The sequence below is a fragment of the Hyposmocoma kahamanoa genome, unplaced genomic scaffold, assembly GCF_003589595.1.
Source record: "Hyposmocoma kahamanoa isolate Upper Pololo Valley unplaced genomic scaffold, ASM358959v1 76, whole genome shotgun sequence".
Taxonomy (NCBI): Eukaryota; Metazoa; Arthropoda; class Insecta; order Lepidoptera; family Cosmopterigidae; genus Hyposmocoma; species Hyposmocoma kahamanoa.
The window spans coordinates 5,991,356-6,009,950 of NW_020653900.1; the positions used below are offsets into that span (position 1 = coordinate 5,991,356).

At 36.1% G+C, this 18,595-nt stretch overlaps 2 protein-coding genes across 2 annotated transcripts in view; both read right to left on the minus strand.

The window, feature by feature from the left end:
* Positions 1–6,908, minus strand: part of LOC113232604 (MICOS complex subunit Mic60-like) — a 32,335-nt gene extending 25,427 nt beyond the window's left edge. Inside the window, exons 1-4 of the mRNA XM_026467373.1 lie at positions 6,867–6,908; positions 3,390–3,664; positions 1,234–1,415; positions 780–842 (exon numbers count right to left, since the gene is read on the minus strand). Coding sequence (XP_026323158.1) covers positions 780–842; positions 1,234–1,415; positions 3,390–3,664; positions 6,867–6,908 — 562 coding nt within the window. The remainder of the gene's footprint in view (positions 1–779; positions 843–1,233; positions 1,416–3,389; positions 3,665–6,866) is intronic.
* Positions 6,909–8,312: 1,404 nt separating this feature from the next.
* Positions 8,313–18,595, minus strand: part of LOC113232605 (MICOS complex subunit Mic60-like) — a 26,967-nt gene continuing 16,684 nt past the window's right edge. The window contains exons 14-17 of the mRNA XM_026467374.1: positions 17,538–17,639; positions 15,915–16,000; positions 14,898–15,085; positions 8,313–8,712 (exon numbers count right to left, since the gene is read on the minus strand). Coding sequence (XP_026323159.1) covers positions 14,905–15,085; positions 15,915–16,000; positions 17,538–17,639 — 369 coding nt within the window. The 3' untranslated portion in view covers positions 8,313–8,712; positions 14,898–14,904. The remainder of the gene's footprint in view (positions 8,713–14,897; positions 15,086–15,914; positions 16,001–17,537; positions 17,640–18,595) is intronic.

An 18,595-nucleotide genomic window follows, 5' to 3' on the forward strand; every position in this document is an offset into this window, starting at 1 on the left:
AAATAAAGCCGATTTTAAATTTATGGAATTTTTGATGAAGCTATTGAAATTTAAACAAAGTCAGTAATAATAATAAGAAAACCAATCTTTTGATTTTCCTGCAGCTGCAATCCACTTCTTTTATTTTGAACTCATTCGAAAAACGTAAAAATTATAAAATCTACGAGTATAATGGAATTTAAACATCTAAATTATCTAAAACAAATATATATAATTTTTTCTTCAAGCTACAGCAATATACAAATTGACATGAAATTGAAACGGCTGTCCGAAATATGAGTTAGTTAAAGTTACTCAAAATAAAATGTTTAGTAATAATAACAATAATAAAATAAAAGAAGTCAATTTAACGTGTATGCTTTTCGCTTCGACATTTTAGGGCCTTTAATTAGAAAAATCATAGTAAGAAATTGAAACATTTCAGTAAACATTTACAATGTACCGTACTCTATTCAAAGCGAATAAATGAATTTGAATTTAAAAATTAATTGTCGATAAACATCAATAATCGTAAATGATCATCACTATATTTGAGTCTAGAAATTTCTATAGAGACAAAAAGAAAACATTGAATAATAATAGAAATAGTAACTAAAAATGCAAATAGCCGTAATAAAATTGTTTTCACTCCAATTTTTACAAGGTATATCGCTGTAATTTGGCATTTTCACGTTTTACGTTTTAATCGTTTGTATTGGTGGATCATCCTAAATAGCTTCTTTGGCAAAATTAATTTTGGTTTCGTGCATGATCTATGTTGTGTGTGCGAATTTATTTACCTCCTTTTTTACACGGATCTTCAGGAGGAGGGGGACGAGGCGGCGCAGGAGGAGGAGGTGATACTGAAAATAACAAACAATTGTACCCTTCCCGAAATCTCTTCTCATGTTTATTTTATGTTACGACATAGGTACACGCGGCGGGTTCCCTGCTTAAGACCGAATGCCGTTTGAACAAACATTAATTGCCCGAAAACATTTACTCGATTGTCCATTAGACCTGAGCTCTGAGGTTAGCCATAAGAACCATTAAGGCTTTTTTGTGAAAACAATTTTGGTAAAGTCAATTTTTTAGTCAAGCGTGAGCTGTTCATAAAATTTATAAAAATTATTTTAGTGCTGATCATTATACGGACCGAAAAAATCAGGACCGATGAAGTTGGTCAAATTTCCTTGCTTAACAGGCATTTTTTCTGCACGAGACACTGGGTTCCTTTGTAGAAATAGTACTTACCCTCTCCCTCCAACTTGCACTCTTGGGGTTTAGGTTGGGTCTCAGTCAACCAGGACGAGATGGTGTCAAACCAGCACACGGCATACTGCATGTAGTCCATGTTTTCCCGGTACGCTACCGCTATTAAATCATCGAACCATGGGGCGTATATCGTTAACCAATCGCGCACTTCTGCATTGTTTCTGTCAAAATTAAAAATTGTATTTGTCTAGCAAGGAATATTCAATAACTCGACTTAGCGGAAATTAGATACGGAACATAAATTACACCTAGATTTAGATAAAAATCCTTCGATCCGTCCGGATTCGAACCGACGTCTTCTAGCAAAACGTGCCAGACGCTATGCCAACTAAGCCACGCAACTTACCAGCGGGCCTCACCAATTGCTATATGTGCTTATTGTTGGATCTTTGTATTTTGGTTTTTCAACGACTTTTTAGCTGTAGCACCATTTATGAGCAATCTATGAAAGTATTTCGTCACCCAGCGAGGTAACTTTACAGCTGCCAGCCCTGGCTAGACCTGTCGCTATTAACTGTATTTAAATTTGTGTTGAATTGATATTCAATTATTTTTTTGTGAAATTACTGCACTACTTAGTTATAATTATTAAAACAAAGATCGAACACTTACAAAAAATTCCTTCAATCCGGCCGGGTTCGAACCGACGTCTTCTAGCAAACCGTGGCAGAAGCTATGCCAACTTATCCACGGAACGAACGAATATATCTTTGTATTAATAATTATAAGAAGCTAGTGGAGTAATTTCACAAAAAGTAATTGAATATCAATTCAATACAAATTTTCCTAAATACACCTAGATTCTTTTAAAAACTGTTATAAAAACGGAGTAGAGTCGAAATGTTGAAGTTTGCTGAAGCTGAATGGAATCTAATGCACTGATGGGCATTAAATTCCATTGGCACTAAATACCAACAAACTCGCAGGGCAATATCATTAACATCATTAACAACAACTTTTGTTCCATGATTTTTAATAATTCATCAGATTATACTTTCTTCTTTCTAGTGGTAACTCTGGGCGGTAACAAAGGCGCTAATGTAAATACCAGCCCAATGCAAAACGCGGGAGCTGGGGCGGGAGTCGTCGGGGAGGTCGCTTTTACGTTGGCACTTACCTTACTACCAAATATAAGATGTCAGAATAGTACAAAAAAACTTAGTTTATTTTTGGTGAAACTACGTTTTGTAAAAAATACTATTATAATAACGCACACACTCAACATAGCCCCCCACTAGGCAAACCCTGTATCGCGGGTGCCATGGACACATAGATAGACAATCACAAATTACACCCAAACTCACGAGAGTAATAAATGTAGGCCATACAAATATTTCTTCAGGCCCGGGAATCGAACCTGGGACCTCTGCGTGGTAGTTCAGCATGGTAACAGTTCGGCCACTGAGGCAGTTAAATCATACTTACACCAAAAGTTGTTGTTTATGGTGTTAGTAATACAGCCACAGATTTAATAGTTACTACGTAACAGATATATCTCTCACATGCAAAATTGAAAACATTGCCGCTATACTAGCATAGCCTACAAAATCTGACTAATGACATCAGGCGCTAACTACAAGGAAAAAGACACCAACGCACGCGCTCAGAGAGGTGAAAATAACGTTGCCCGCCGTGTGCAGTTGTTAGTAATTTACAAATAACCCTGTAAATGGTCCTGTATTCACGTGTAGGTACATCTATTATTTCGTATATAAATTAACGAAGTTTATGGTCCGGATCGATATTGCACGACCGCGTGCAAATAATATACCCAATAAACGATATAAGTATGGCCAAGACCTTTTCTCTAGCCGGATATTCGACAATCGCCGCTGCGATAGAGAAATTAAATATTATAAATAATAATATAAAACAAAATCCTCTTTATTGCCTCCAAAATAAAAATTACAAAGGAACTTTAAAAAAAAACAACTACACTGAAGATACTAAGTAAATATTTTTTGGAATTAGAAATTTTGGTTTTTATATTAACAGGAGGCAAAAGGGGTGTCTCAGCTGGTGCTGCTCCTGTTCAGGACAGTCGCAGCGCTGGTTTCCAGTCACCCCCTTCATTTTTTTTTAGTTATCAGCGTCTGATCGACAACAATCCTATTTCGTATGCCACCTTTACTCACTTGGCATAAACAACGAAGCCGCCTGTGATAATCATGGCTGCTAAGGAAAGCCATATCCACTTATCGTCTTTTGGAGGAGGGGGAGGCGGCGGCGGCGGGGTGCAGGTCTCTCGTTCAGGCTCGTGGGAAAGTTTTATTCGAACTGGCACAGGAGGCTTGCAGTTATCTCGCTCAGGGTCGGGATGCGTAACGCTTACACGGACGGCTGGCGATGGTGGCGTGCAAGGTTTTTGTGAACTACGTAGGATGCGGTATAATACTGGATTACGCTGGAGCTGTAAACAAAGTTATAGATACAAGAACTCACGCGCGTTTTCTTTACTATTACTGATAAGGGTCTATGGTACAATTGTCGATGTATCACTTTAGTAACCTGGTTTGTCGTTTAATAAATCTGTCATAAGTCTGTTCAATTCTTCACACATTGCGTAAAATATATATATGTATGCATATGACAATTTAATTGTTGTCAATACTTCGCATACTTAATATAAATTACACACCTGCCTGTCGTACTTACGCGTCCCACTGGTCAATTGACAATCGTGCCAAGAGGCTTATAAATGACTCGGAATTAGTCGAGGCGAAGCTCCAACCTTGAATACCGCCGTAAAGTTACCTGCGTATCGGTATTTTACAGGATATATATAACGGAGAGTATGCGATGGAATTTAATTTCCATTTAATTTCCGCCTTCCCCTTTCCATCGCCGGGGGACTAGATGTAGGCTTGGGTTTCATCCCTATGTTGTGGATATTCCAAAGATTCGCACGAAGCGTTACGCTTCCACATTTATATATCGAACAGCTATGGAGTGAAATTCCGTGCCTGCAGATACATATATTCTCTGAACCTATACATTGCGCATTGGACCTTTTCCAAGCTAGGGTGAATGGGCATTATTTAGGTTATAAAAAAAAGTTATATGGCGTAGTATAACTGTTGCGAGCGCAACAGAATTTTTGTAATAAAATTTAATATAACTTTTAAAGCAGTAACTGATTTTTACAAAATTGCAAAAATAAAATTCATAAAATCACGTCCAATTTAACTTACAGAAATAAAAACATGTAAAAATAAATTGCTATACTTAGCACAAAAGGAAATGTTTCCTGAAGATTATAATATGCTTTCGTCAAGCAAACCCTTATCTTCGAAAAGTCGATTGCTTTCGTTAACACCATTTTTAGATTCACATAATTGAATACGGGTCGTCTTAAAAATTCTTATTATAGTTATGACGTTAAGCACCCAATTTTAGTGTGTGGCTTGCCATGCTTGCATCATTTGACAAAATTAATTTTCGCTACACAACACATAGCTTTGTTGCACGCCCCACCCCACCTACTGCTTTCAAGCCTACGAACAAGAATTTTATCCTCTAGGAACCTTGATCGAAAAATAGTAGGCGATTGCATTCGATGCATTAGGTTTAAGGCTAAACCCTTTCAAATGATAATGGGCGACTTACCTAGAGATCGAACACAATTACATAGAATACCCTGTTTTACACACAGGGTTCGATTATGACGGGCCAGTGCTGATAGCCGATCGTAAGGGTAGGGGAAGTAAAACAATTGAATTATATATATTATGTTTTGTCTGTCTTTCAGTTAAGGCTCTTCGTGTGGAGCTTGTCATGAGTTTAACCAAAGAAAAGCTTCTTTGGTTAAACTCGTGAAAAGCTCGTTCTTGCTGCTCTCAGCCGGTTTATGGCTCGTACTAAACTTGTCGGGGCTTCCAATGAGCTTGATAACTTTTTAAAAAATCACTGTAACTCCGTGCAATCAGGTATGGCAGAACAAAATATTAATTTCAAGTTTATTCCGGCTTATTCATCACATTTTGGCGGGCTCTGGGAAGCTGCCGTTAAAATTTGTAAAACATCACTTAAGACGAGTTCTCACTTTAACTTATTTGACTTACGAAGAGATAAATACATACCTGATATATATAGAAGGTATTCTTAATTCTAGACCCCTAACACCCTTATCTGCTGATCCGTCTGTTCTCACCTACCTCTGACCCTCTTATTTCCTTATTGGACGCTGGCTTCTGTGAGTCTCACAACCATCACTGACTGAAGCAAATATTACACGACTCGAGAGGTTCCAAAGAGTTGAAAAACTCAAGCAACATTTTTGGAATCTATTTGCTAATGAGTACGTTACTCTCCTCCAGCAGAATAAGAAATGGCACGTCAGCAGACATTCTCATCAGAGAGCCCGGGCTTCCACCGCTTCTGTGACTGCTGGGACGAGTCATGAAGCTGTATCCGGGCAAGGATAACGTCGCCAGAGTCGCCGACATCCGTACCAAGAAAGGCGTTATTAGGAGAGCATATAGCAACCTATTTCCACTTCCTATAGTTTTCTATTTTCTTATTTGTTTTTATTGTTGAAAACACTCAACGTTCGGGGCATGTTGCGAACGTAACAGAATTTTTGTAATAAAATTTAATATAACTTTCAAAGCAGTAACTAAAATCTCGTCAAGGGCACATTACGTAGGCGTCTATTGTGAACCAATCAACACACATGTTATTTCATCCCTACCACAATTTAACGAACTTTTTGTATGAACTCAAAAAGGTCAAAAAGGACGTTCACTTTTCAATTATACTTCTATAAGAAACCACCACTGTTTAGCGATTAATGGCACTACTCCCGTAAATAACAACCTATTACCAATATATTACAGTCAACTTAAATCGTCTTTTAATTTTACGAGCTCGTCGGGATCCTCATCCATCTTCTACTTGTACAATAACCATACTTTTGAAAGAGATTTGTGAACTTTCTACGACCTACAAGGTCATCACATCATTGACTAACAAATTAAATTAACTGGAATTGAATCTAAAGACGTTGACTACAGGATTTTACTTACCTAAGACGAACATGGAGAAAGAAAATTCTCAAAAGTTTATTAAAGTTTATTAATGAAGAAGAAGATGAAAGGAGTTTTACTATACACGTTTACTTACCAGACTGAATCACATTTGTTAACTCACCACGGAAGACGAAGCAGTAGGTACGATCTTTGACCCTGTCCCGTTTTGGACGCGAACAGAACAAAAAAATTAAAAGCACCGAGTTGATGCTGTGTGTAGTTTCAAAATGCCATCGCAAAGATTATAACGATATCCCGCGAAAAAGAAAAAAGACGCCTTGGAATGCCCTGAGGGACGAAAAATTTTATTACTGCTGTTTACGTATTTAGCTTATTTTATAAACTTTTGTTGTTTCGAACTAAGCAGTCAGGGCAGTGTACCAGGCGATCAAACTTTTTCACTTAAGGCCTTACAGTTTGCATTCCTTGGAATTCTTAACTGAACGTCGACCTGTTTTTATATAGGGAATTCCATTAGCTGAATATGACGGTACCTAGTAGTACTGAAACGCTCTGAGAACAGGGGGTTCAATAAGTAGATACGCATGAAGATAATGTAACGTTAAGAAAATATGAAATACTTACCAATAAACTCCTTGTAAACACATAACGGGTGATTCTAATCATAATTTGTTGGTAAACCAACAATTGCACATTATTTTAACGTTCTAACGTATCCTTTTTAAACCTAAGACCAAAAATACGGTTGTGAATTGTAATAATGAATAATTTCCTAAATTTTTTGTGATTTCGTTTTGACGGCTAATGATTTATTTTTCTTCTATTAAAGGGCTCCTAGCTGTTTTCCTTAGAGGATGGAAAAAATCTGTTTTCAGGCACCATAAAGCAAACTTATCTGCCAGTTGTAAATAGTGCGATTATTATAGGCACAAGGTTCTGTTTTACATTCCATAAATTTTACTGCACGTCACTATGGACAACAATGTACATCAATTAGCTGTTTCAATGATTTCAAGCACTGGAAATACGACCCTAATGGGAAGGACTCGAGTATGATTTCTAGTGCTTTAAATCATACTCAAGTCCTGATTTGAGCATTGAGTAGAGTCCTGGAATACGACCCTAAGACACTATTTAAAATTTTACGAAAACTGGTAACCCTACAAATGTCATTGTTTGTTACAAATGGAAGTAAATTAATTTGCTACTCCGCGAACCCAAGGTTAATCGTGCAAAATAGCTGCGCTTGTGTTGAATATTTATTTCATGCAGTTAATTTTTAATTCTTCGGGCGTCGAGCAATCAACAACCCCTGAGGATGCATCGGGGAGTGTAGTTTCGCTTGTGTTATTTATTTTTCTTCCATTTTTATTAACATGGACTTTCGCAAAGTAACGCCTGAATCTATTCATCATCATCATCATATAATTATACTAATTATTATTTATTACTGTGTATGATCCTGGAGATGCTTTAAACAAATTTCAACTTAAAAACGATAACCATATCTTAGGTTTCCGCTATTGCCACACATCGGAAATGGAACTGTAATCTTTGGTTTTTTCGGTTCTAAATCGCGTACTTACTTACGTACACTTTTTTTTTTCAAACAAATCAAACTTTCGGGCTCTATAAGGGCGGCTTGTTCGATACGAATTTCATCGCGCTCACCCCGCGCGGCCACCGCGAAGCTTCCGCGTGCGTCTCATGGCAAAATAAGCTCTATTTATTTAGCTTTTAGCTTAACACGCGGGCGAGACTGGCTTGAATTTGTTCTACGCACGTCTGCGCGGCGACCGAGCGGTTGTATTATTCAGAGGAATTTAAATGTTGTTGCCTAGTAAATAGAAATGAAGGCGCGGTAACAGGGGCGGCGGCGGCGCGAAAACTTACCGTAGTTACAGCTAATGGTAAGTCAAAACAAATATGCGCGATTTAGATCCGAAAAAAATACTTTCATTTCGAATAAAAATAATAAAACAAAACGCTGAATTTATAAATCATTCTTTAATTTAAATAACATTTTACAATATTGTTCCTATTTACATAAATTACTAAAGTTAAACTGTAACCATGCTCGTCTTTACCACAGAATGTTTTTAATTTAGACCTGGCAAATATTTAATGTACAAATTAATCAATCGACAGTTAAATGCAGTTAACTAATGTGCAAAACTAAAATCAATAAACACAAAAATTCAACCAGCGAATTTCGTTCTGTCTAAACTAAAATACATACAGTAAGTTAAATTCAGAAGTTACAGTTAGACAATTTCTATGGTCTACCCATAGGTAATTTTGTTTTCATGAAAAATAGAATCTCAAAAAGGAAAATAAGAACACTTTTTATTATTGATAGCGAAAAAGATTCTTGCCGAAGTCTCCGTCTCGGTCGTGCGATAAGTCGTTTACGATATTACATACTTTGTCACCTACCAGTTCATCTGTCGTTTTCACTCACACGGCATTTCTGTAAAGAGTGAAAGAGATAGATGAATAGTGTTAATAACAAAGCAATGGCTGGAGCGCAATAAATTCAACCTAGTATAGGGGATTGCACGTAATCGATAATAAAATTAAGGATGTTTTATTTAGGGCAACGTTATATTTATGAGCTATCTCAGAGATGGGCAGTGCGTTAAAGCCCAAAAAAAATCATCTCCACACAATACCCGCCTTGCAATCCTGTGGATTTTCACCACTAAAGATTCAAGTGCATATGGTCAAACGATTTTTTGTATCGATTTATTTCAATGTGATTTTGAAACAAATCGAGTCGTCCAGTTAAGAAAACAATAAACATCTTGTAATAATAAATATGGATGGTCGGATGACATCGTCGGGGTGGCTGGAAGATTGTGGATGAGACTCGCACAGAACGGATTGAGCTGGCGTGCAAAAGAGGAGGCCTATACCCGGCAGTGGGTGTTAACGGGCTGAGATGGATGAATGAATTAATTAATAATAAATAACAATTATATCATTAAATTTCAACAAAACTCGATTTGCAATAAATATTCAGTGAATAGTTATTGCCCTCGATTTCGGGCAAAAATGGGTTTTGACACGATTTAAACCGCATTAACAGAGCGCCGTGTTAAAACCCGGGCGCTTGCCCATCTCTGGCTAATTTGCATTAATAGTGTTATAACTATAATGAATGTGGTCCATAATAAGGCTGAGATTTAAAAAACGAACTTTGACTTCACCTAGGCAAAAATGGCATGAATATACAAACAAACCTTGCCTAAGTTTTATAGCAACTCACACAGATGCTCACACTCGCATAACCTCGCGAGATTATGCGGTACAGCACCGCGGTGCACTCGAGTTGCATAACGCGAGACGTTACAAGCGCCATTCGTCATACTCGTAGAATTAAAAAGTTTGTTCGATGTTTAAGAACTAACATTAAATTTAATAGTAGACATGTTTACCGTTGTTTTTAAGGTTGTTTGAACAAGAGTGCCTTACATTTTTAATTGTGCAGTATTTCGTCTCTATTTCATACTCATATACCCATGATCGAGATGGCGATCCACGATACTGGTATAAAACTATCAATATATAAGTACTGCATTTGACAAATGTTATTTCCATAATATGTAGCACGAGAATACTGTGATCAATAACTTTTTTCAAATTATGTTTACAACCTTGTTATGTTTACAACTAAATAATGTGACAACCCTACGAAGCTCCGAGCGACGCGTAGGCATTCACGCGCCGAATAGGTGGAATTGTAAGTACTTGTGTTATTTATTATACTATAACAATATTTTAGGCACGTCAGATAAGTTTCTGTATAAAACTTAGAACTTCATAATCGACGCCATTGTGTAATTATTTATATACAATCAAGTTTCTTATATAAACAATTTTACGTAAAACTTAAGACTTTAAGTAATAATCATCATAATGGGTGCCTAGTTCATGGGATTGCTACACATTGCAAATAAAAGTATTCATTCGGATTGAAATCGCATATTGGGTGGTGGCGCCAGTGACCGCCAAGCTCTAGTGTCTGATATCTTTTTTAAATTCGTTTCTAATAACAATTACAACAGAATTTGTAACATACGAGTAGTAACACTTTTTTTATTGTTAAGATCAATTAATTGTTGTTCATTATTGATGAGTGTCGACTAATTAGTAGATTCTTGGTGTCCATTACTGGAGATTTAGAGAAATTGTAATTTCAATTTTTTTAGTAATAATTATAATAGCTTTTTTATGAAACATCCTCCATCTTTCTTAAGGATTATATCTGTCAAGTAAACTAATCACTGGTGATGTATGTTTAAAAACAAAAAAGTTATTTCATTTTTAAAGACACGCGTCCATTAAAATGTCGATCATTGGTACCACCACCCTATGTTTTTTCAAACAACAACGTATCAGGTTTTTGACAGGTCACATGGTCACGGCTGATCTAGACAGTAACTATAATGATTTACCACTATACTGCCGTCAACTAACTAAAAAGCGGCTAAATGACAATTGGTCAAATATCTGTTTTAAATAACAAAAGGATAGAGCACAAAAGTCTCTTTTAAAAACAGTAAAAATTAGTTATTTCCATTAGATAGTTCCACTTATCGGAACTTACACAAACGATGCATAGCTGAAATATCATTAAACAATTTCAATATTTAAAACTGGGTTATGGCTTTTTATGATGTCTCAAAAAAATATTTTGTCATTTGTCACGTTTTAGTTTGATTTATTTAAAAAACAAATAGACGCGATTTCGAGTGGTTACACACGAGTTTTAGCAGCGATGCAAACGCGCGATTGCATCGCTACACGTGTGATTTATTACCGATTGCATCGATGCCATCGCGCTTTTGCATCGATGCAATCGCCTATGTGTCTCGCGTGTGTGTAAATGTAAACGATTAGCTACTGCATCGCATTTGCATCGCAGCTAAAAGTCACCAAGTGTTCCGCTCATAATAAGCTACCCCGACTAATTTTTCATTTGTTAGATTTGTTATTTGTATTTTTATACAATAAATAAACAAATGACTATGTTTAGGTAACTCTAATATCTATATGTAAGTGTATAAGTACGTAAGTACATACATGTATTAGTACTATATACTAGTACTATTACACACATTAAATATAAGTTATTAAAAAATTTGCAGGTGATGGGAGGGGCACGCGCATAACCAATCACAAGTTCAAGAACGTTATTCCTCTCAAAAAATTCAAATTCAAATTCAAAATTATCTTTATTTCATAGGTAAGCATTATTACACTTGAAATCGTCAATGGTTAAACTCTACCGCTCATTCGTAAGGCAGATTCCCCTGAGAAGAATGAGCAAGAAACTCTAGGGGTTGCTCTTTGTAAATAACATTTACAATATTTTTTTTTTATTTGAAACATCAGAGATCGAGGCTACCTCCATGAGCTAAACGGGTTACTACCACGGATTTTTGTCATCCAAGTACGCAGAAGTTGTATAATAACCTTTAGTATAAAGTTTTTGTTTCACAATAGTTTTAAGCCTCGTGAAAGGCAAATTTTGTATATCAACCGGAATCTTGTTATAGAAGCGTATACATTGCCCCTTAAATGATTTTTTGACTTTGTGAAGACGATTATCAAGAAAGGCTAGTTTATTTCTATTCCTCGTATTAATGTTATGTCTGTCACTATTTTTCATAAATTACTATTCCTTTTAGCATAAATTACATTTTCATAAATGTATTGTGAGGCTAGTGTAAGAATGTTAATTTCCTTAAACTTATCTCTCAAAGATACTTTGGGGCCCAGATTGTAAATTGCCCTAACTGCACGTTTCTGCAGGACAAAGATTCTATTGATATCGGCGGCATTACCCCAAAGCAAAATGCCGTATGTCATTAGACTGTGAAAGTAGCTGAAATAAACCAATCTAGCGGTTTCGACGTCTGAAAGTTTCCTTATTTTTTTAATCGCGTACACTGCAGAGCCGAGCCGTTTTGATAACTTACTTATATGGGGACCCCATTGCAATTTAGCATTTAACGTTATACCTAGAAATACAACTGTATCCACAAGATTCAATTTTTCGTTTCTAACTACAATGTTTGTAACCGTTTCTCTAACATTGGGTAATGTAAATTTCACACAATTTGTTTTTTTCTCATTAAGAAGTAGGTTATTAACAGCAAACCAATCAACTACTTTAGATATAGCATTGTTCACATCGTCGTAGGAACATTGGTGCCTTTTAACTTTAAATAATAAGGAAGTATCATCAGCAAACAATACTATCTCATGTTTTATACCCTCAATAAGGCTAGGTAAGTCATTAATATAAACTAAAAATAAAAATGGGCCTAGAATTGAACCTTGAGGGACACCCATGCTAATGCAGATCCTGACGATCTCGTACCCTTAACATCGACCCTCTGTACCCTACCACGCAAATACGATTTAAGAAGGTCGAGATCACGTCCCGCCACACCATAATGGCGAAGTTTCCTGACCAGTGTATCAAATAACTTCAATTTCATTCTTTAAAGTAATAGCCATATGGACGAACGGAAAAGGCTTAAAACAAGTTAACAACGCATTGTGAGCCCCGTGTATTAGGAGAAAGGTTTTACTTTTATCAAAATTCAGAAATGTTGCTTTGTCTTATGTATACATTATTTCGACACTGAAAAAGTCAAACGGCTAACGTGCATTTGGAAAATATTACAGGAGACAGATTTAAAGTTATTTTTATTAAAAAAAAAAATCATAACTCTTTTCGTTATATGGAAAACTAGAATGTTTCAGCATAAATTTCGAGTATTTCTTAAAAAAAAAACTTTAAATCGCTCTCTTATAATATTTTCCAAATGCACGTTAGACGTTATACCTTTCCAGCGTCTATTTGATATTTATACAATAACATTACAAGCAAAGTATGTTCTACTAATACATATTTATCAAATAAGAAAATAGGAGTATTTTTGTTGTATAATTTATTTTTATTTTCTTCATACCAAGCGACGGGCGAACAATTCAAGCGCCTGGTGGTAAGCGACACGCCTATCCATAAGAGTTGTAGTGCCACTCAGAGTTTTAGGCTGAATCTGAGGCGAACTGCCATTGCGCCCGCCACCTTGATACATATGTTGATAAGTCCTCCCATGTGTAATTTCATCAAAATTATAGAAAATGTGAAAATATGATTATTTAAGTTAAGTGTCAGTGTTTGAGCGGTACATAGAAGGCATCAACATGATCGGTTGACTGTGTGCCCTTCCCACCAAATTAACATATGGCATAGAATAGTCTACCTTTCCAGCATAATGCTGCCGTGTTAACATCTGTTTCTATTAATTATGTCTCTCAAACTGCGCTTTAAGTGGTTAGCAGAACAAATGGCAGGCTTAAATTGATTCGTGTTTCAACAAAATAAAAATTATTTTAACATTCAAACATCCAAAAACAATATCACAATGTAATAACAAAAACAAAACCTATTCATGGTTATTACCGTAAATATGTGATTAGAAAACATTGTAATTGACAGTTATCACTACTAAAACTGTCAAAATTTACAAAGATATAACGATATCATTAAGTTCCGTAAGCTACTTACAACAATTCTAGAAACGGGCTTTTTCCCACTTCAACCATTGCCGATCACCACCAATGTAAAGATATAATTTATTTCGCATTTCACTTCCTCTGTGTTCTACAAAATAACGTTGCCTCTGTCTACCCCTGTGGGAAAAGGGCGTGAAATTAATGTACGTATGTGATATACAAGACAAGCCCTTTACGTAGGGTTTATTTGAGAACTGAGAATATACTACTATAAAAAAATATTCTTGGGTTTCATTGCATCGGCTAATTTTTCAATCCTAAAATTGCCTGGAAGAAATTGCTATTTAACAGTAAGGCCGCCTGTTATACATTAGCTTACTGTTCGGGGTTGTCATTGTACTTTTTATTATTATTATTTATATTTTCATTCTATTGCAATTTTGGTGTACGTACGTGTCACCATACGTTGAACAATAATGGAAATGTCGTGTAACGTTCATTGATGTTTTTTTTAAATAATAACTAAGACATCACAATCACTCGCAGTCCCATTAGAAATAATCATAATGAAATTAATAAATATATAAAAACGTTTTAGTTTTAATTTATTTTACACGATCAAGTGTGGTATGGTCTAATACAACATAATCGAGGAAGGATCAGGTCAAAAGAATTTAGAATAAATAGGCATGTATGAAAAGAGCCTCTCTCCTACCTTAGTCCTACTCAGTATGGCTAGCTCGACAGGGCGCGACTTGCGCGAGAGCAACATATCATTATTGTTTTTCTCTATGCGAGAATAATAAGTAATAATTCATACAGTAATGATAAATATGAATTACGTAACTTACATCAAACTTCTGTTTATACATATATATATGTAAATAAGTTTACAGTGTCTATTGTCACAAAATAAAAATTGTTTGATAAATGAATTATTTTATAAACATAATGTTTATTAATTATGGCGCATAATTTCCAATGGATTGGGCACATTAAGGAATTTTTTACCAATTTTTTGAACTTGATACAGCCAGAAATATCTTATATCTGTGCACTTGGTGGTGAAAGACGTTTAAAGAAACGGAACAAGCCTGTACAAGAAACCGAATTACTTACAATAGGCTTATTGCTTGCTGTTGATGCTGGCGAGAGACGCGTGCGCCATGACGGTTTCGGCGGCCTGCCTGATCTCCAGGTGGCGGCGCGCGTCCTCCACCCAGCACAAAGCAGCGGCACGGGGCGCGCCTTGCAGCAAGTTCACGTAGCGAAGGGCCGCCGACAAGTTGCCTCGGTCCATATAGTATCTGCCAACGCGGAATGTATACTTCAACTATCTCCACAGAAATAATAATTAAGTGCAGTGCTGGCGTGTTTACACTAGATCGTATTTTTTTTATAACATCAAATGACGGGACGAACAAGTCCTGATGGTAAGAGTTGCAGTGCCACTCAGAACTTAAGTATTACCAACACCCTTACTCTTCAAAACCGGAACGCACGGACAGAAATAAGTATGACCAAATAACTTGGCAATTACTTAATATTATAGATAGCTTAAATCGGTCTATAGTTTTTCTCCAGGAGTTAGATTTTGATTGCCTCTCCCGATCGGAAACTGCGTCTCTTCGGGGTCGAGGCGCATAATTGCGATTCACAACTGGCCGATCGGAAAATTTTGACATTTCAAATCAGAAAAATAGTTGATTTAACTCACAAATTAGAAAGATATAGTAGGAATCAGGGGGTCTACTCTCGATCTCCGTCCGACATCCATCCGAAACAATTACTGCCAAATAAGTAATACTTGACCTAATGAAAAGACGCGAGATGCGAATGAAGCTTCATACTGGATACTTGACTTTTAATTTTGTCGAATATTACTTATTTGACAGTAGTTGTTTCGGACGGTTGTCGGACAGAGATCGAGAGTAGACCCCCTGGTTCATCTTCTCGTTCGAAAACCCATCTGATTTCGAAACTACCCGATCGGTTCGATTCCTATTTGAATCAAAATCAGCAGGCAGGAGTAGTATATTTGTTTATCCGTGTTTATAGAAAGAATTATGGGAAAAATCTGTTAAATTACATCTTCTTGGTTGTTAAGAATGTCAAACAATAAAAAATGTTTCATACCTCGCTCTCTGCATGATATCAAAGGTGTCTAATTTGCTAAAGTCTTGAGGAAGATTGTCCAACTCGTCACGAGGAATTTCCGCCAACTGTAAAGAACATAAAGAATTTACAGCATTACCATAAAAGTTGTACCTCTGACATCACGTTGATAATCGTGAGCGATCGCATATAACACGGCAAAAGGTACTCATAAGGGAGGTATTGGTATTCTGGATTCGACTCTGTGGTCGGCATTTTTTCTTCAACGTAAACAAATGATTCTCTTCTAATGAAGAAAAAGGGCGAGTTTTAACCGACATCAAAAAAGGAGGGGGTTCTCAATTCGAGTGTATTTTATTTGTATGTGTGTTATGTGAATCGATTTTGATGATTCTTTTTTTGTTGGAAAGAGAGTCCCATTTAAATTTGAAGAAAATATTCCACCTCTAAGGGTGGCAAACTAAGGGATGAATCCTGTTTCGCGCACTTTCCAGTAACCGATTTCATTAAAAGTTTTTTTATATAAAAAGTTATGATTACTGTAGTTATTGTTTTAACAAATATTATATTATTGGTTTAAGTTTTATTACGTTTCGAGTTTCATAATTGTGTTTCGTGTCTAAGCTACTGGCTCTATAGCCAATGCTCAATAAATAAATAATAAAATATTCACAGCTAACGGAGTTGACAGCAGAATGACAAACCGGAACATACGAAAGTACGGAAAGGGTGTGATACTACGCGTTCGGTTCGACCAGAGGTTCCCAAACTTTTTTTCTAGAAGAACACGTGTCAGGTTTTTCTGCCTTTCTAATATCGTTTTTTTTACAAATTTATCTACTTCAAACGTATGTGACAGCTAACACAGTCTTCGATAATTTCAAGTTAAAAAAACTCAATTTGATTTTATAAAAAAATATATTATTCATTTATATCTAACTGAATATCTAGTTCGTTGTGAACTGTTTACTTCATAAGTAATATACAGATCTATTAAATGAAAGTATCACAAGTTACAAGTTATATGGAAAGTCATAATTTTGATCACGGCCTGCCTAAATGAGTCCCACTCTCGTGAACCTCCATTACTATCTCATGCACCTCCTTTTTTTCGCTGATATAGACCCCTTGTAGGTTAGAGGGTTTACTCCAACCTGGGGGTCGAAAGTCTTTTCAATCGAGTTAGACGATACCTGTACACTCGTGACATTAAAAATGTCTATAGAGTTATAGTTTATATGATTGAGTTATATAAGAATTATTTCAAATCAAATCGAGTACGTACTTAAAAAGGACTGCATAATAAGAATAAGAAAGCATGAGTCAGGATTGTGACAAGTGTGAGTCGTGTATTATATATATTTGATGATATTTGTGTACGAATTTTAGGACGCCTTCAAATTAGACGCTTATAGAAGCGCTACCGTGGCACTACTGTGGAGCTGCAGTCCGCGCCACTACTAATTTTCATACAATATTTAGAAGCGCAGATGCAATGTCGTGACAAGCGCGCGCACGCCACTTTTGCAGTCACAATTAGTGAACTAAAAATCACTAAAGCGCTACAGATGCGCCACTCTAGCGCTTCTACAAGCGTCTAATTTGAAGGTGCCCTTAATTTTATTTCTAGTATTCATTTTATACCTTCTGGAAGAGCAGTTTAGACTGCACCCACGAGAGAAAGTACATAGGTAGAGAAGCGCCGTCGCGACCGATCAGGGCTACTTTCATAGCCGTTTTCTCTAGCTGTAACAAAACAAGTATCAATTATGTGAAGGTTCTGGAAATTCTCACTAGATGTCACTAGTAGTTCAGAATGCCGAAAAATCCTGTATCTTCTCTGTATGATCTGTAGATCTTTAACAAAAACACAACAGAATTTTGACAACTCGATAACTTGACCCGTAGCTCAGTTGGTAGGAGCAATACTACAGTACAGTATGGCCGTGGGTTCAAGTCTCATTGGGGTGAAAAATGTTTTTCTATGTGCGATATTTGTATTAATAATCATAATAAAAACTAGTGGTGTTATTTCACAAAAAATCTCAATAATACTAGTATCAATTAGTAAATCGTCAATAATAAAGGCACTTTGGCGGCTTGGTAATAATAAATTACAAGTTAATAGCGCCTTTGCCGTAAAAAAAAATTTATTTTTACAAAAGCGAGAATCTAAAATAGATATACGAAATATTTCTTAGTTATTTTCGCGTTTGTTACATAAAGGAAATTAAAATATTTTTTTTGTATCTAAATTGTGTACATTTATTTTTTCAACGGGTCAGCCGTGACCATGGAATCTTTAAAAAACCTGAAACGTTGGTTTGTTTGAAAAAAAAAACCAAATATTTTAGATCCGAAAAAATAGTGCCATTTCCTATAGATGTCCGAAATAATAACAATAAAACTCCTGATAAACCACACCAGTTACCTGGTCTCAAACTAGGGAATTCCCTGTACAATGAGTATCAGAGCAATGAAGTTCGTCCCCCAACCGTGAATTAAACACGGAGTGTCCAAATCTAGCGCTTGGTTCAGCTAGGATGAGGCAAAGCAAAAAGCACGTCGTTTTCACTTTAATCCGCATGAATTTAAAGCTTTTTCTAAACGGATCCAGCAGATTTAGCCTCGAGAAGTATGGCCATGATTCCCTAAGGAGAAAGACAGCTAATTGGCTTTGATAGTTTCTTTCTTTGTAAATA